This window comes from Papio anubis, chromosome 2 (assembly GCF_008728515.1).
Source record: "Papio anubis isolate 15944 chromosome 2, Panubis1.0, whole genome shotgun sequence".
Lineage (NCBI taxonomy): Eukaryota > Metazoa > Chordata > Mammalia > Primates > Cercopithecidae > Papio > Papio anubis.
Window position 1 is genome coordinate 52,850,747 of NC_044977.1, and position 12,621 is coordinate 52,863,367.

Sequence of the window (12,621 nt, forward strand, 5' to 3'; positions counted from 1 at the left end):
ACTAGACAGGCAAATAAGCTTAGTGACAGTCCCACCAGCCTTCCCGAGAGTCACCGTAGGCGTCCACGGCCCCTGCGGGTCCTGAGGCCTGCTCTATCAGGCGACCTTGGGGACGGACCCAAGGCTGCACTTCCAATGCTCTGCAGACACACCTCAGGCTTGAATCCCAGGGTCTCACTGATTCCACAGATATTGACTGAGGGCCTCCTGGGTGCCAGGACCGTGTGGCTCTCAGGGAGGCAAGGTCCCTGTTCCAGGAGGGGTGACAGGTGTAAAACAGGACAACTTCAGAACCTGAGAATGGGGACAAAGCAGAGTACTGGGAAGTGGCTGGGTGGGTGTGGGGCAGCCTGGGACGGGGTAAACAGCAAATCTTTGCCTTCTGTTCCTGGCCAGATTTCATTGGGGATGCTACCTGATCTCTCTTCAGCTCAGTTTCCTCACCTGGACAGTGGAGCTGAACCCACCCCCACTATCTGAGCCTGCTCTCTGGGCTGTCTTTAGGGAACCCGCCCTGCTCAGGCCTGCTCCCCACCCTCCATGGCTGTCAGTCCCCCAGGAGAAGAATGTCTGCCATATGGAGGCTGCTGGTAGCAAAGGATGATGAACAAGCCAAGGTTGCCCGGCCTGCATGCTGGCCCAGGTGGATACTTGGAGGGAGTTTCTCTGTGAGCTTTTGCCCTGGTGCCCTTCCCTATAGTCCCTTGACCCAGCCCAGCTCAATGGGCTGCAAGCCCTGGCTTCTGAAGAGCAGATGTCAAGCTCTAGCACAGGTCACAGCCAGAAACAATTCTGGCCTTGTCCAGTGATAGTAAAAGTCAGGCCTGGGAAGGTGCCCTCTCACAGGACGGCACTTTCAGAGGGGGCACAGCAGCAAGGTGGAGGGACAGACTCTGACGGGCCCTTGGGGAGCTCAAGCAGAACCCACAGGGGCCCTCTTTCTGGGGTACAAACTGGCATTGGGTGGCGGGAGATCCAGTATTGACACCTGAGGGACCTTCACCCCCAATGTGGATTTAAAGGACAGCAGCTCACTGGGGAGACAAGAGGCTCCACAACACTCCCACCCTATCCTGAGATTGCTTCTTGCTACCTGGTCCTGCTCTTTATTGGGGAAGGAGAATCTTACCTGAATCAACAGTGGGCAGAGTCACCGCATGCTCAAGGCTGGGCACACCTAGATGCCGGCCATGCACAAGGGTGGTGCCTTCTGGACCTTCCTCAGGCTCCTTAGGAACCCATGAGGAAGCTCCCTGATGGGTGTTGATGGGCATCTGCACCCATAGATTCACTGCCTTACATGGAAACACTGGGATCCTGGGAAACTGGAACCTGCCTTATGAAAGCCCCCATTCCCACTACCCCCCTCCATCCCTCCAGGCTGCTGCTGTGTCTTGCCATCAACCCTCCCCAGACCCCCAGGATGCCTGCCTCACCCAGAAGCACCCCTTCAACCTGGGCCTGGATGAAGGCTCACTCCTCCATCAGGCCTCTGAGGGGGATGGCTCTGTGCTGCTTTTAGCAAAAGGGGAAACCATTGCAGCAGAAAGGCCAATGCCGCACTAGACAGTCAGGAGCCCAGCAGCACAAGTGGCCCCCTAAAGCGCTTTGGGAACCACACCCCGCCACTGACCCCAGCACAGCCTGGTTCCCAGGGCTTTGTGATCCTCCTGGGAACCTCTCAGAAGGATTAACACAGGCAGTTGGGACCTCAAGGGGCCACTGGTCCTTCTGAAAATGCTCACCAGGTAGTGTGATTGTGGGGGGACCATGCACAACGTGTGGGACTCTGCCCTGCACCCGCTCAGAGCCTCAGCCCTTCAGAGCCACTGGTAATGATTCGCTGCAGGTGGGGTCACCCTGATTCTTCTCTGAGGTTTCCTTTCCTTTCAGGCTTTCTGCATAATAGCGAGAACCACATGACAGCATGCTGCCTAAACTAGGCTGTGCACAGCCCCCGTTCTGTGCAAGGAGGGCGCCAAGCAGCAGAAGTGTCTGTGACTCACCTGCCACCTTTCCAATGCTACTACAAGATTTGGAAGAGATGGTTGTTTATCAGGAACCATCTTTTTTAAAAAAGATAAAATAGAGCAGGGCAGGGGAGAAGTGCTGCAGGCTCCAATGTTGCTGGGCACACAGCAGTGTGGGCATCTCGCCCGGCTCTTCCCTGCAGCTGTTGGTGTCCACTGTCAGGTTTCAATGTTCTTGGACCTCAGAGCCTTTGTCCTCTCCAATCTAAATGCAGGGAGACATTTGACACGAACTATCTCAGGTGTTTTGCAAAATGCAAGACACTCTCATTGACTCTGGTCACTCTGCTGTGCCCTAGATGTCAAAACCTCTTCCTCCTTCCTGAGACTTTGGTCCTTTGACCAACAACCCCCCCACCATTCCCTCCCTCTGCCACTCTCTGGCCCCTGGTCACCATCCATCTACTTGCTACTTCTATGGGGTCAACGTTTTTAGATCAACACTTCTGGGACATCATGTGGAATTGGTCTCTGAGGTGGTGGAGATGCTAAGTAGCGGGATTTCCTCCTTCCACAGTGCACACATCTATCTAATCCTCACATTGTACCCCATGAATGAATACAAGCATGATTTGCCAATTAAAATAATGCTACTAGACAGAATAAATATAGTAAAATGCAAGAAGTGTGGCTTGACCGCCCTACCTACTTGATTTTTGTCTTCAGCCATGTACCTATGTTGGGGTGATCTTATTCCTCCTTTTCTTTGCTGGACACAGGAAAAAACATTTTAATAAAGTGAAAAGGCATATCCTGGCAGCTCTGCAGCAGCACCAGCTTCTTGCTGGCTTGGCTGATGTCACAACCTTGGCTGCCCAGCTTGGAGGATGCTGGCTTTCTGCGATGGTTGTTGAGGCAGAAACGTTTCTGTGTCTCCACCACTGCTGCTGGTGCTCTGGGTGGAGGGGGAAGCCACAGGGTCATGCTGCGGGGCTTGGTGAGTCAGGGACATTTCTGGGTCTGAACCACTGCTGCTGGTGCTCTGGGTGAAGGGGGAAGTCCCAGGGTCGTGCTGGCGGCCTTGTTTAGCCAGAGATGTTTCTGGGTCTCCACAACTGCTGCTGGTGCTCTGGGTGGAGAGGGAAGCCCCAGGGTCATGCTGGGGCCTTGTTAAGCCAGAGATGTTTACAGATCACCACTGCTGCTGCTGGTGCTCAGGGTGGAGGCGGAAGCCACAGAGTCATGGGGAAGGCTTGCTGAGCCAGAGATGTTTACAGATCACCACTGCTGCTGCTGCTGCTCTGGGTGGAGGGGGAGGCCACAGGGTCATGCTGGGGGGCTTGGTGAGCCAGGAAGGTTTGTGGGTCTCCCCCACTGCTGCTGGAGCTCTGGACAGAGAAGGAGGCCACAGGGTCATACTGGAAGGATTGGAGAACCAGGGAGGTTTTTGGTTCTGCACCACTGCTGCTGGTGCTCTGGGTGGAGGGAAAGGCCACAGGGTCATGCTGGGAAGCTTGTTGGGCCAGGGACATTTCTGGGTCACCACCACTGCTGCCGGTGCTCTGGGTGGAAGGGGAGGCCATGGGGTCATGCTGGGGGGCTTGATTGAAGCTCTCTGGCTTCCTCTGCAGGCCGGCAGGTGCACTGGCCAGAAAGGGGCCCTTCTGCTGAATGCTGTGAGTCCGCTTCAGTGGGAGAGAAAAGGTGGAAACTTCAACGGATAGGGAAAAACAGTTGGGAACCCCAAAAGGAAGGGACTGTGGTCTGATAGTAAACTGCCTCTTTTGTTTTGTTTCTTCCAAAATAATGTAGGATGCCATGGGAAAACTGAATCATTCTCCTTTGATTGCCACAGATAGGTTCTCAGCCTGGAATCCCATGGCCACCAAGAGCTGGGTTGTTTTGGGGTTGAAGTGGTCCAGGATTTGTTCTTCATATATTGTCAGAGGCAACTCCTGGCCACTGTTCACCCACAGGTCCCTCACCACTTCTTCTAGTGCTGTCTGCTCCCTGGGGTCTATCTACTCTTAATAGTTTATTATTGAGGCTTTTTGAGACCTCAGGAAAAGTATACTGGGGAAAAATATCTTCCATTTTAACGTTTTGCCGTGAAGACCCTAACACTGCATTAGCGGAAGGGCAGAACTTCGCCCACCATGTGATGTAACGTTACTCCGAGGCTCCAAACATCCATGGCGGGGCATTGGTAGCCCTGGCCCAGGAAGAGTTCTGGGGCTATGTAGGTAAGGGTAGGTGCCACAAAGGGCTGTCAGCTGCTGTCCCTCATGGAATGTGGTACCTAAGCCGAAGTTCATGATCTTAATGTTACTGTCCTTAATGTGACCCAGCTGCGTGGGCTCTGGGGAAATCAAGGCAGGCGGTTTGCCTTCCCAGGACCTGCTGCAGGTGGGCACCCCTAAGGGAGGCAAGGGGACAGGACAAGTTCTCAGGAAACCTCTGCCCAAAGTTTGTTCTTTCCACTCTACAAGAAGCTATCAGTACCTACTATGTGCAACAGACAGAGCCCTACAGCCAACTTTAGATATTAACCAGGAAAGCCAGGGGTCCAGTCTCCAGAGGACCCACCTCCCCTGTCCTGCAGGAGGGCTGAAGGCAAATGTTAGGCAATTCAACCTAGCAAACATTTACCCAATGCCAGCTGGCCCAAAGTCCAGTGTCAGACGCAGAAGGGTCCAAAAGAATTTACTGATCCTAGTTCTGTCCTCCTAGTGCTGACCTTGACAAGCCACAGTAGAAAATGCCCTGTACCCCAGGGCAGGAGCCACTGAAGAGCTGAGGGACACTGAAGGGAAGAACAAGTCCCACCTTGGGCAGCCAAGGAGGGCTCCCTGGAGGAGGGGCACCTGAGAGGCAATGCCAGAGGAAGCATGGCTTCTGAAAGCAGAGTTCAGGAGGGGAAGGTGCTCCAGGCACAAGAGGCAGCATAAGGAAAGGTGAGGAGGGGGGCATCTTTAGAGACCCTGAGCTAGTCCAGTTCTGCTGATGCAAGAGCCACGGGTGGGCCACGAAATAGCTATGACAACACTGACTGGAGGTGGGCACTCTGCAGGTGGCTTCTGACCAAAAAGGCAGATCCCAGCCACGTGGGGAGAGCCCCCAATGTCCAGGAAGATGCAGCAGCAGACAGGCAGTGCGTCCAGTGGGAAAGAGCTCAGGCGACAGAGTCAGACATCCTGGATCCCAGCCCCTGCTCAGCCACCCATGAGCTGTGTGACCATGGGCAAGTTACTGAAGCTCTCTGGGCCTCAGTTTCCTCATTTATATAGTGGGCATCAGACCATTCATAAGCACAATAAGACGCTGTACTTACCAAGGGAATAGCACATTGCCTGACACCCAGGGGCAGCCATCTACCACAGTTTATTGAGCAATTATCTTTCTTGACACTCATCAATCTAGATAAGGCACATCCTTTCTGGGACTGCCAGACTCTAAAAGCTTCCAAGGGTCAAGTTCATCTTCACAGTGGAGACTCTGTCCAGAAAAGAAGTTGCAGGCTCAGAAAAAGAGGCAAAAGGGATGACGAAAATACTCATCAAAGTATTTCGGGGCGAGGAGGACCAAGTAGAAAGCATGACACCCTCATAGTGGGCAAGGAAGGGAGTTAACCATTTCCTTGCTGCAAAGGTGGGGCCTTGAGATGGGCTGCTAGTAAATGACCCGGTCTGTGGAGACGAGATGACGTCTACTCTGGAACTGGCTGCAGGTGCCATCAATCCTTCAGGAGAGCGGGCAGTGTGAGAGGAAATCATCCAGGCTTGCTGGGATGTCCTGGCATGATGGTGGCCAGGGAAGGCCCAGAGCAGGCACCTCCCCAGTTCCGACATCCCCACCACCCACCTGGGGAGAACAGACGCACACTCAGGAAAGAAGTGACTTTAAAGGGGCTTCACTAGAACCACAAGGATGAGCCATAGCAAGTGCTGGCCAGGACATAGAGATGGTGGCACCTTCACACACTGCCCCTGGGAATCTGAGAAGGGGCAGCCACTTGGGAAAGCACCTGGCAGCTCCCAAACAGTTAAACACAGAGTTATCCTATGCCCCAGCAATTCCACTCCTACCCAAAAGACCGGAAAACACACATCCACATGTGAGTGCTCACAGCACCATTATTCATAACCACCAAAATATGAAAACAACCCAAGGGTCCATCAAAGGATGACCAGAGAAGCAAAATGCAGTTGATCCCTGCAATGGAAAGTTATTTAGCAACACAAAGGAACAAAGCGTGGACACACGCAACAACACAGATAAACTTTGAAAACGTGCTCAGTGAGAGACACCAGTCACAAAACACTGTACGCATGGACGTATATGGCTGCATGCACCGTGCGATTCTATTCCCATGAAACGTCCAGAACCGGCAAATGCAAAGAGACAGAAAGCAGATTCGTGGTTATCAGGGGCTGGAGAGAGGAGAGAATAGGGAGTGAAGCAATGGGTATGGAGCTTGCTTTTGGGGTGATGAAAATGTTCTGAAACTGGATACTGGTGATGGTTGCACAGCTGTATGAATCTAACAAGAAATGCTGAATCGTATCCTTAAAATGGATGAATTTCATGTGATATAAATGTCGATAAAAATAACCACCTATTTTTTAAAAAGTGACTTAAGGCAGGAAATAGAGTGGTCATGAACAGGGATTGCAAACTACAGCCCCTGGGCCAAATGTAGTCACCTATTTCTATAAATAAAGTTTTATTAGAACATAGCCATACCCATTCATTTCCACATCATCTAAGGCTGCTTTAGTGGGACAATGGCAGAGCTGAATAGTTGCCACAGCAACCATATGGCCAGGAAAGCCCACAATATTTACATCCAGCCTCCACAGAAGCTTGCCACCCTCTGCCCAGGAGGGAAAACTCTGGGGCCAGGCTTGGCTGCATATTAGCTCCATATCTGTTCTGTGTGTGTGCACACTCAGGTGAGTGTGTGGCTGTGTTCATTCTCTGTGCATCGTCCAGTCGCCATACAGGAAATGAGCTAGGGTGTGTGAAGTGCCCCTAAGAATGCCTGGCCGCAAGGTGGACTCAAACTTTGCTCATTCTGCTCCCAAGAACAGCTTATACTCCCCACAAACCCTGTAGACAGGATCCCATCACCTCCTGCACCACCCTTTCTTCAGCTTCCCTCTGCTTTGAGAAGAAAGGTGAATCCCACGCTGACAGACAGGACCCTGTACACCCTGCATCTCACCCCACTCCATGCTTCAGTCTCCTCCAGAATAAAAGGACCTTCCCTGCCTGGCTCTCAGGTCTGGACCAGGAAGCAAAACCTGCCCCCAGAGCCCGAGCAGGAGGCACGGCCCCAGCCAGCCTCTCCCAGCCTCCCATTGTGTCTGAGAATCTTGGCTTCCCCAAGATGTGCTGCTCCAAGGACCAGCACTGTGACCAGCAGGGTCTGGCTCCAGGGTCCGCCACAGCTCTGAGCACACAGGCCCTGCTGCAGGGACCCCTGAGCGCCAGGAGTGGCCATGGCTCGATGCTACCGAGGGCTTGGGGCCCACCTCACGGGTGGGTTCTGCCTCTTCAGCACCTCCGCCAGCAGCAACTTCACCTCCCTGACTGAAGCTGCCCTCCAGGGAACCTGCAGGGTTGGATGCCAGAGGAGTGGGAAACACAGAGAGGCCAGGTTCATAGTAGAGGGACGATCCAGCATGGGCTACAGAGGACAAACAGACAGGGGGACGTCCTCACCCTCGGAGTCCAGGGCCTGGATCTTCAGCTCTATGGGGGAGTCCTCCAGGTAGAGCTCGCGGATGGTGGAGACAATTTGGATGTCATGGATGAGGTCCACGATGGCATCACAGCGCAGGACCTGGCCTGTGGCTGGAGGAACCCCAGGGAGAAGTCAGCACTGAAGACAGCACCTGCCCCTGGCTCCACCTCCAAACCTTGCAGGCTTACACTTTGGCAAAGACCACAGCGACCACCAGCTTCACCCTCAGACGCCAAGCAGCTCCCTTGCACACAGCCCCGCTGACAGTTAACAGGGACTACCAGAAAGGAAGTGCTGTGGGGGCCTTGTTACCACCTGGTCTGGCTTTTTAAATGCAGGGCCCCAGCATTTAAAGCTGTGGGCAAAGAAAACTCCAGAAAAACGTAGTTTCATTCAGGGTATAACCATTCAGTGAAGTGACAAGGGTTATAGTATGATGAGTTCCCATCCCAAAGACGAGAGCCCTGTCCCTTCACTGAGTTTAGGGATTACGCTGGTGGTTTTGTTTATTTTTGTTTCTTTTGAGATAGGGGCTCAATTTGTTGCCCAGGCTGGAGTGCAGTGGCTCCCGGGGTCAAATGATTCTCCTGCCTTGGCCTCCCTAGTATTTGGGGCCACAGGCATGCATACACCACCATGTCTGGCTAATTTTTAAAAACTTTTTATAGAGTCAAGGTCTTGCTTTGTTGCCTAGGCTGGTCTTATACTCCTGGGCTCAAGTAATCCTCCTACCTTGGCCTCCCAAAGTGCTAGGATTACAGGTGTGAGCCATTGCGCCCAGCCTATGATGGTATATTTATATGATTATCAAGCATATTGTAGAAGGGGCTCATGGACACTCATACAGATGTTTTTTACTCGCTCCATAAAAAGGTACGTAAATGGCATTACCTGGGGAATTCTGAAATGTAAGCATAGGAGCAGGATACAACATTTTTCTGACTCTTCTCCAGGTACTTGTACATTGTTAACATTGTTTTGTTGGAAAGCAATACAGTCCCATGTATCAAAAACCTTACAAATAGGCTGAGCAAGGTGGCTTATGCCTGTAAGGGCACTCAGCCCTTACTGATGTCCTCTGTGAAGATGATGCTGGTGAGGCGGGCAGGCTGGGTCAGGCGGGCCTGCACCACCGCCTACTGGGAGCACTGCTGCTTGTCCAGGCCAAGTGGCTTGATAGTGGCCACCTCCAGCGGGGCGGACAACCTGCAGTAGAAGAAGAGAACATTTAGTCTCTGGAGCTGCACTGCAAGGCACAGCGGGGTCCAGACATCAGGCTGAGAAAGTAATCTCAGAATATCTGTTGGCTCACACAAGGCAATATAAATCTCAAGCCAAGGGTCCAAGAAAAACCAAGGAATCGGCCGCATCCTCCCTAAGCTCTCCAAATACCGTTTGTCCCGAGAGAAACTTTTTTGACTCAAGTTCCCCACCAAGAACTGTGGAATTCCCCATGAACACTCAAAACACTAACAGGTTTAGAAAAGAAAAACTATACTGACTTTTGGCCTGATTTCTGTGGAGTCACCGGACCCCCATCTTTTGCAAAGTCCTGAGAAAACAGCAGCGGCAGGAGGTTGATGGCGATCCTATCCTGAGTGTTGTATTCTTCCAGTCCGTACAGCGCTTTCACAGGAAATGGAAAGTCACTGCGGAGAAAAACCAGAATCTGATGCTGGAGCTCAGGAATACGCAAGGCTACAGGGAAAACCACTAGAGCAAACCAATTTCAAATACAACATCGTGGGGAGAAATTAGAAACAGAAGAACAAACAGTGAAACTTTTAGGAATTTTGGAGCTAAGGGTGCAGGGGTGTTGGGGTTGGGAGGAAAGAAGCTGTGGGACTGGGCAGCTGTGGCTGAGGTCAAGGGTATTCTGAAGTTTGTATCAGCTACTGACAGAATTGATGTAACTTCACCAGTACAACCAAGCCAGCAGGTAAACAATACCTACCCTTCCGGAACAACACAGGAGTCCACTACGAAGGCATCCTGGAAATCATTGCAGATGGTATGCCCAACACGTTCCTTCAGGAAGCAAACAAACAAAAAGGGCAGTGCAGGGTGTACTTGCTGTAGAGCCCTAGATAAATTACTCTTAACCTTTCTAAGTCTCAGTTCTCTCATTTTCCTAAAAAAGAAATAACAATAAATATCTCATTGTGTAGAAGCAGAAAAAGAACAGTGCATAAAAGCACTTAGCACAAAGGCCTAGCATAGAATAGGGCTCTCAGACGGAATAGCCATCATCCATTAACAAAGTCAATCTCTTGCTTTTCTTGTTATTGTTAGTAAATTAAGAAACCTCAGAAAGAGCCCTGAGAGGCAGGGTAGGAGACCATGAAACTACCCATGGTTAAATTTAGGAGGTCACAGGATGATCTATTTACAACAGAAGACCTGAAGAGTGTGAGTAAAGCAGCTCTCATGCTTTATTGCTTTAAGAAAAGACAATTGGCTTTACCAGGGCTTTTGGATCCAGCTTTTCTTGTTGGATCAGGTTGGCAAATTCATCACAGTAAAGTGCAGAGGCCTGAGGAGACTGCTCACTGCAGGAATGAACCAACTGCAACAAGGAGGTCACCTAGAGCAAAGAGGAAGAACAGTTTAAACCTTGGGCTGCCAATCCTTCCTAAACTCCATTCGCCCCATTCAAGACTGTTTTTTTCACTTTCTGATTTTACTGGCAAAGCTCTACTTCTCACTTGAAGTTTTCCTGAATGTTCTGACCCATCTGTCTCTTTCCGATATTATCCCTTTTCCAATCTGTCAGACACTGCAGCCAGATTAATTTTTCTAAAGCAAAGCTTTGATTTTTGCCATTTCCATGCTAAGAAACCCTTAAGGAATACCTCTGCCTAAAGAATGAAATAAAAATGTATTGTTTTGCATGCAAGGCTGTCTGTTTTCTCTCTCAACTCGCTTTTTCTTTTTTCCTTTTGAGATAGAGTCTCGCTCTGTCGTCCAGGCTGGAGTATAGTGGTGTGATCTTGGCTCAAAGCAACCTTCACTTCCCGGATTCAAGAAATTCTCTTGTCTCAGCCTCCTGAGTAGCTGGGATTACAGGCACCTGCCTCCATGCATGGGTAATTTTTTTTTTACTTTCATTAGAGATGGGATTTCACCATGTTGGCCAGGCTGGTCTCAAACTGCTTACCTCAAGTGATCCTCCTGCCTCAGCCTCCCAAAGTACTGGGATTACGGGTGTGAGCCACCGTGCCCTGCCTGAACTAGCTTTATGTCCCACTTTCCAGTTATACACTTATTTGTTCCCATGCTTCAACCAAAGTGTTATTCAATAGATATGGCACATCTTTCTTGCTAAGACTTTATAATTTAATTGGAGAGATTAAATGGATATAGAAATAAATGCAAGCGACCTGGGAGTGGTGGCTCACCTCTGTAATCCCAGGGCTTTGGGAGGCTGAAGGGGGCAGATCACCTGAGATCAGGAGTTTGAGATCAGCCTGACCAACATGGCAAAACCCCGACATGGTGAAACCCCGTCTCTCCTAAAAATACAAAAATTAGCTGGGCGTAATAGTGCATACCTGTGATCCCAGCTCCTCGGAAGGCTGAGGCAGGAGAATCGCTTGAACCCAGGAGGCACCACTGCACTCCAGCCTGGGAGACAGAGTTGAGACTCCATCTCAAACAAAGTAAGTGCGACCCAAGCCAGTAGTTTCCAAGTATCATAAAATCACAAAGATAGGAGTTCAGGAAAACTTTTTTTTTTTTTCCTTTTTTTGAGACAGAGTCTTGCTCTGTCGCCCAGGCTGGAGTGCAGTGGTGTGATCTCGGCTCACTGCAAGCTCCGCCTCCCGGGTTCAAGCAATTCTCTGCCTCAGCCACCCTAGCAGCTGGGATTACAGATGCCTGCCACCACGCCGGGCTAACTTTTATTTTTTTTATTTTTTATTATTTTTAGAGAAGAACTCACGTGTGTGCATTGCTCATCGCTCAGGTTGGCTCTCTCTTGGGTCAAACTAGATGATGCGCTCCTAAAAGCAAATAATTTTAATTTCACTTTTGTAATATTTTATAACAATTGCCAATAAGTTTAAGTATTCTGACTTCCCTAGGGTACAGTAAAGATAAAAGTACATGAAGGGAGAAAAGAGTATTTATTTTGTCCATACAAAATACAGATTAGAGCAAAATATTGTTATCTTATATATATTTTTCTTTTGTCTTTTTTACTTTTTTTTTTTTTTGAGACAGTTTCGCTTTTGTTGCCCAGGCTGGAGTGCAATGGCATCATCTCGGCTCACCACAACCTCCGTCTCCCAGGTTCAAGCGATTCTCCTGCCTCAGCCTCCCGAGTAGCTGAGATTACCGGCGTGCGCCACCACACCCAGCTAATTTTGTATTTTTAGTAGAGACTGGGTTTCTTCATGTTGGTCAGGCTGGTCTTGAACTCCTGACCTCAGGTGATCAGCTCACCTCGGCCTCACAAAGTGTTGGGATTACAGGCGTGAGCCACCGAGTCCGGCCTGCTCATTTCTCTTACAGTTGTAACGTCTACCGTTAAAATGATGTCTATGCGATGTAACACTGTTAGCTGGCAAGATTAACTCATCTTAAACCACGGAAGTCAGAATCTCCATGTGTACCTGTCTGCTGCCATGATGCCATCCATGATGACAGCACCAAAAATCCCAAAGAGTTTGTACTTGAATATTGTGCTAGAGAGCTGCTTTCTTATTACCAAGTGCATGTCATCCTGCAGTGAGATAATGAAGAAAGACGGTAATGCTGGAATTGCACAGCAAAAGAAGGTATGGTATGGATATTGAGCCATGCAGCTAGACTATAAAGGGGTCTATCGTTTACTGTTTTTTGTTTTGTTTTGTTTTGTTTTGTTTTTTTGAGACGGAGTTTTGCTCTTGTTGTCCAGGCTAGAGT

The 12,621-nt window shown here is 50.1% G+C and overlaps 2 protein-coding genes across 2 annotated transcripts in view; one reads left to right on the top strand and one right to left on the bottom strand.

Moving 5' to 3' along the window:
• The first annotated feature begins 402 nt into the window (after positions 1–402).
• LOC110742537 lies at positions 403–2,264 on the top strand. Its single transcript, XM_021934189.2, is given in 4 exon segments — positions 403–643; position 1,149; positions 1,381–1,443; positions 1,475–2,264. Coding segments are annotated over 4 exon segments (402 nt in total). The 5' UTR covers positions 403–566; the 3' UTR covers positions 1,736–2,264.
• A 6,155-nt stretch (positions 2,265–8,419) lies between these two features.
• Positions 8,420–12,621, bottom strand: part of LOC101015422 (Fanconi anemia group D2 protein) — a gene marked incomplete at its 5' end in the record, with an annotated part of 28,462 nt that continues 24,260 nt past the window's right edge. Inside the window, 5 exon segments of the mRNA XM_021934190.2 lie at positions 8,420–9,365; positions 9,671–9,744; positions 10,181–10,300; positions 11,657–11,717; positions 12,330–12,439. Of these exon segments, the coding sequence (XP_021789882.1) occupies positions 9,209–9,365; positions 9,671–9,744; positions 10,181–10,300; positions 11,657–11,717; positions 12,330–12,439 (522 nt within the window).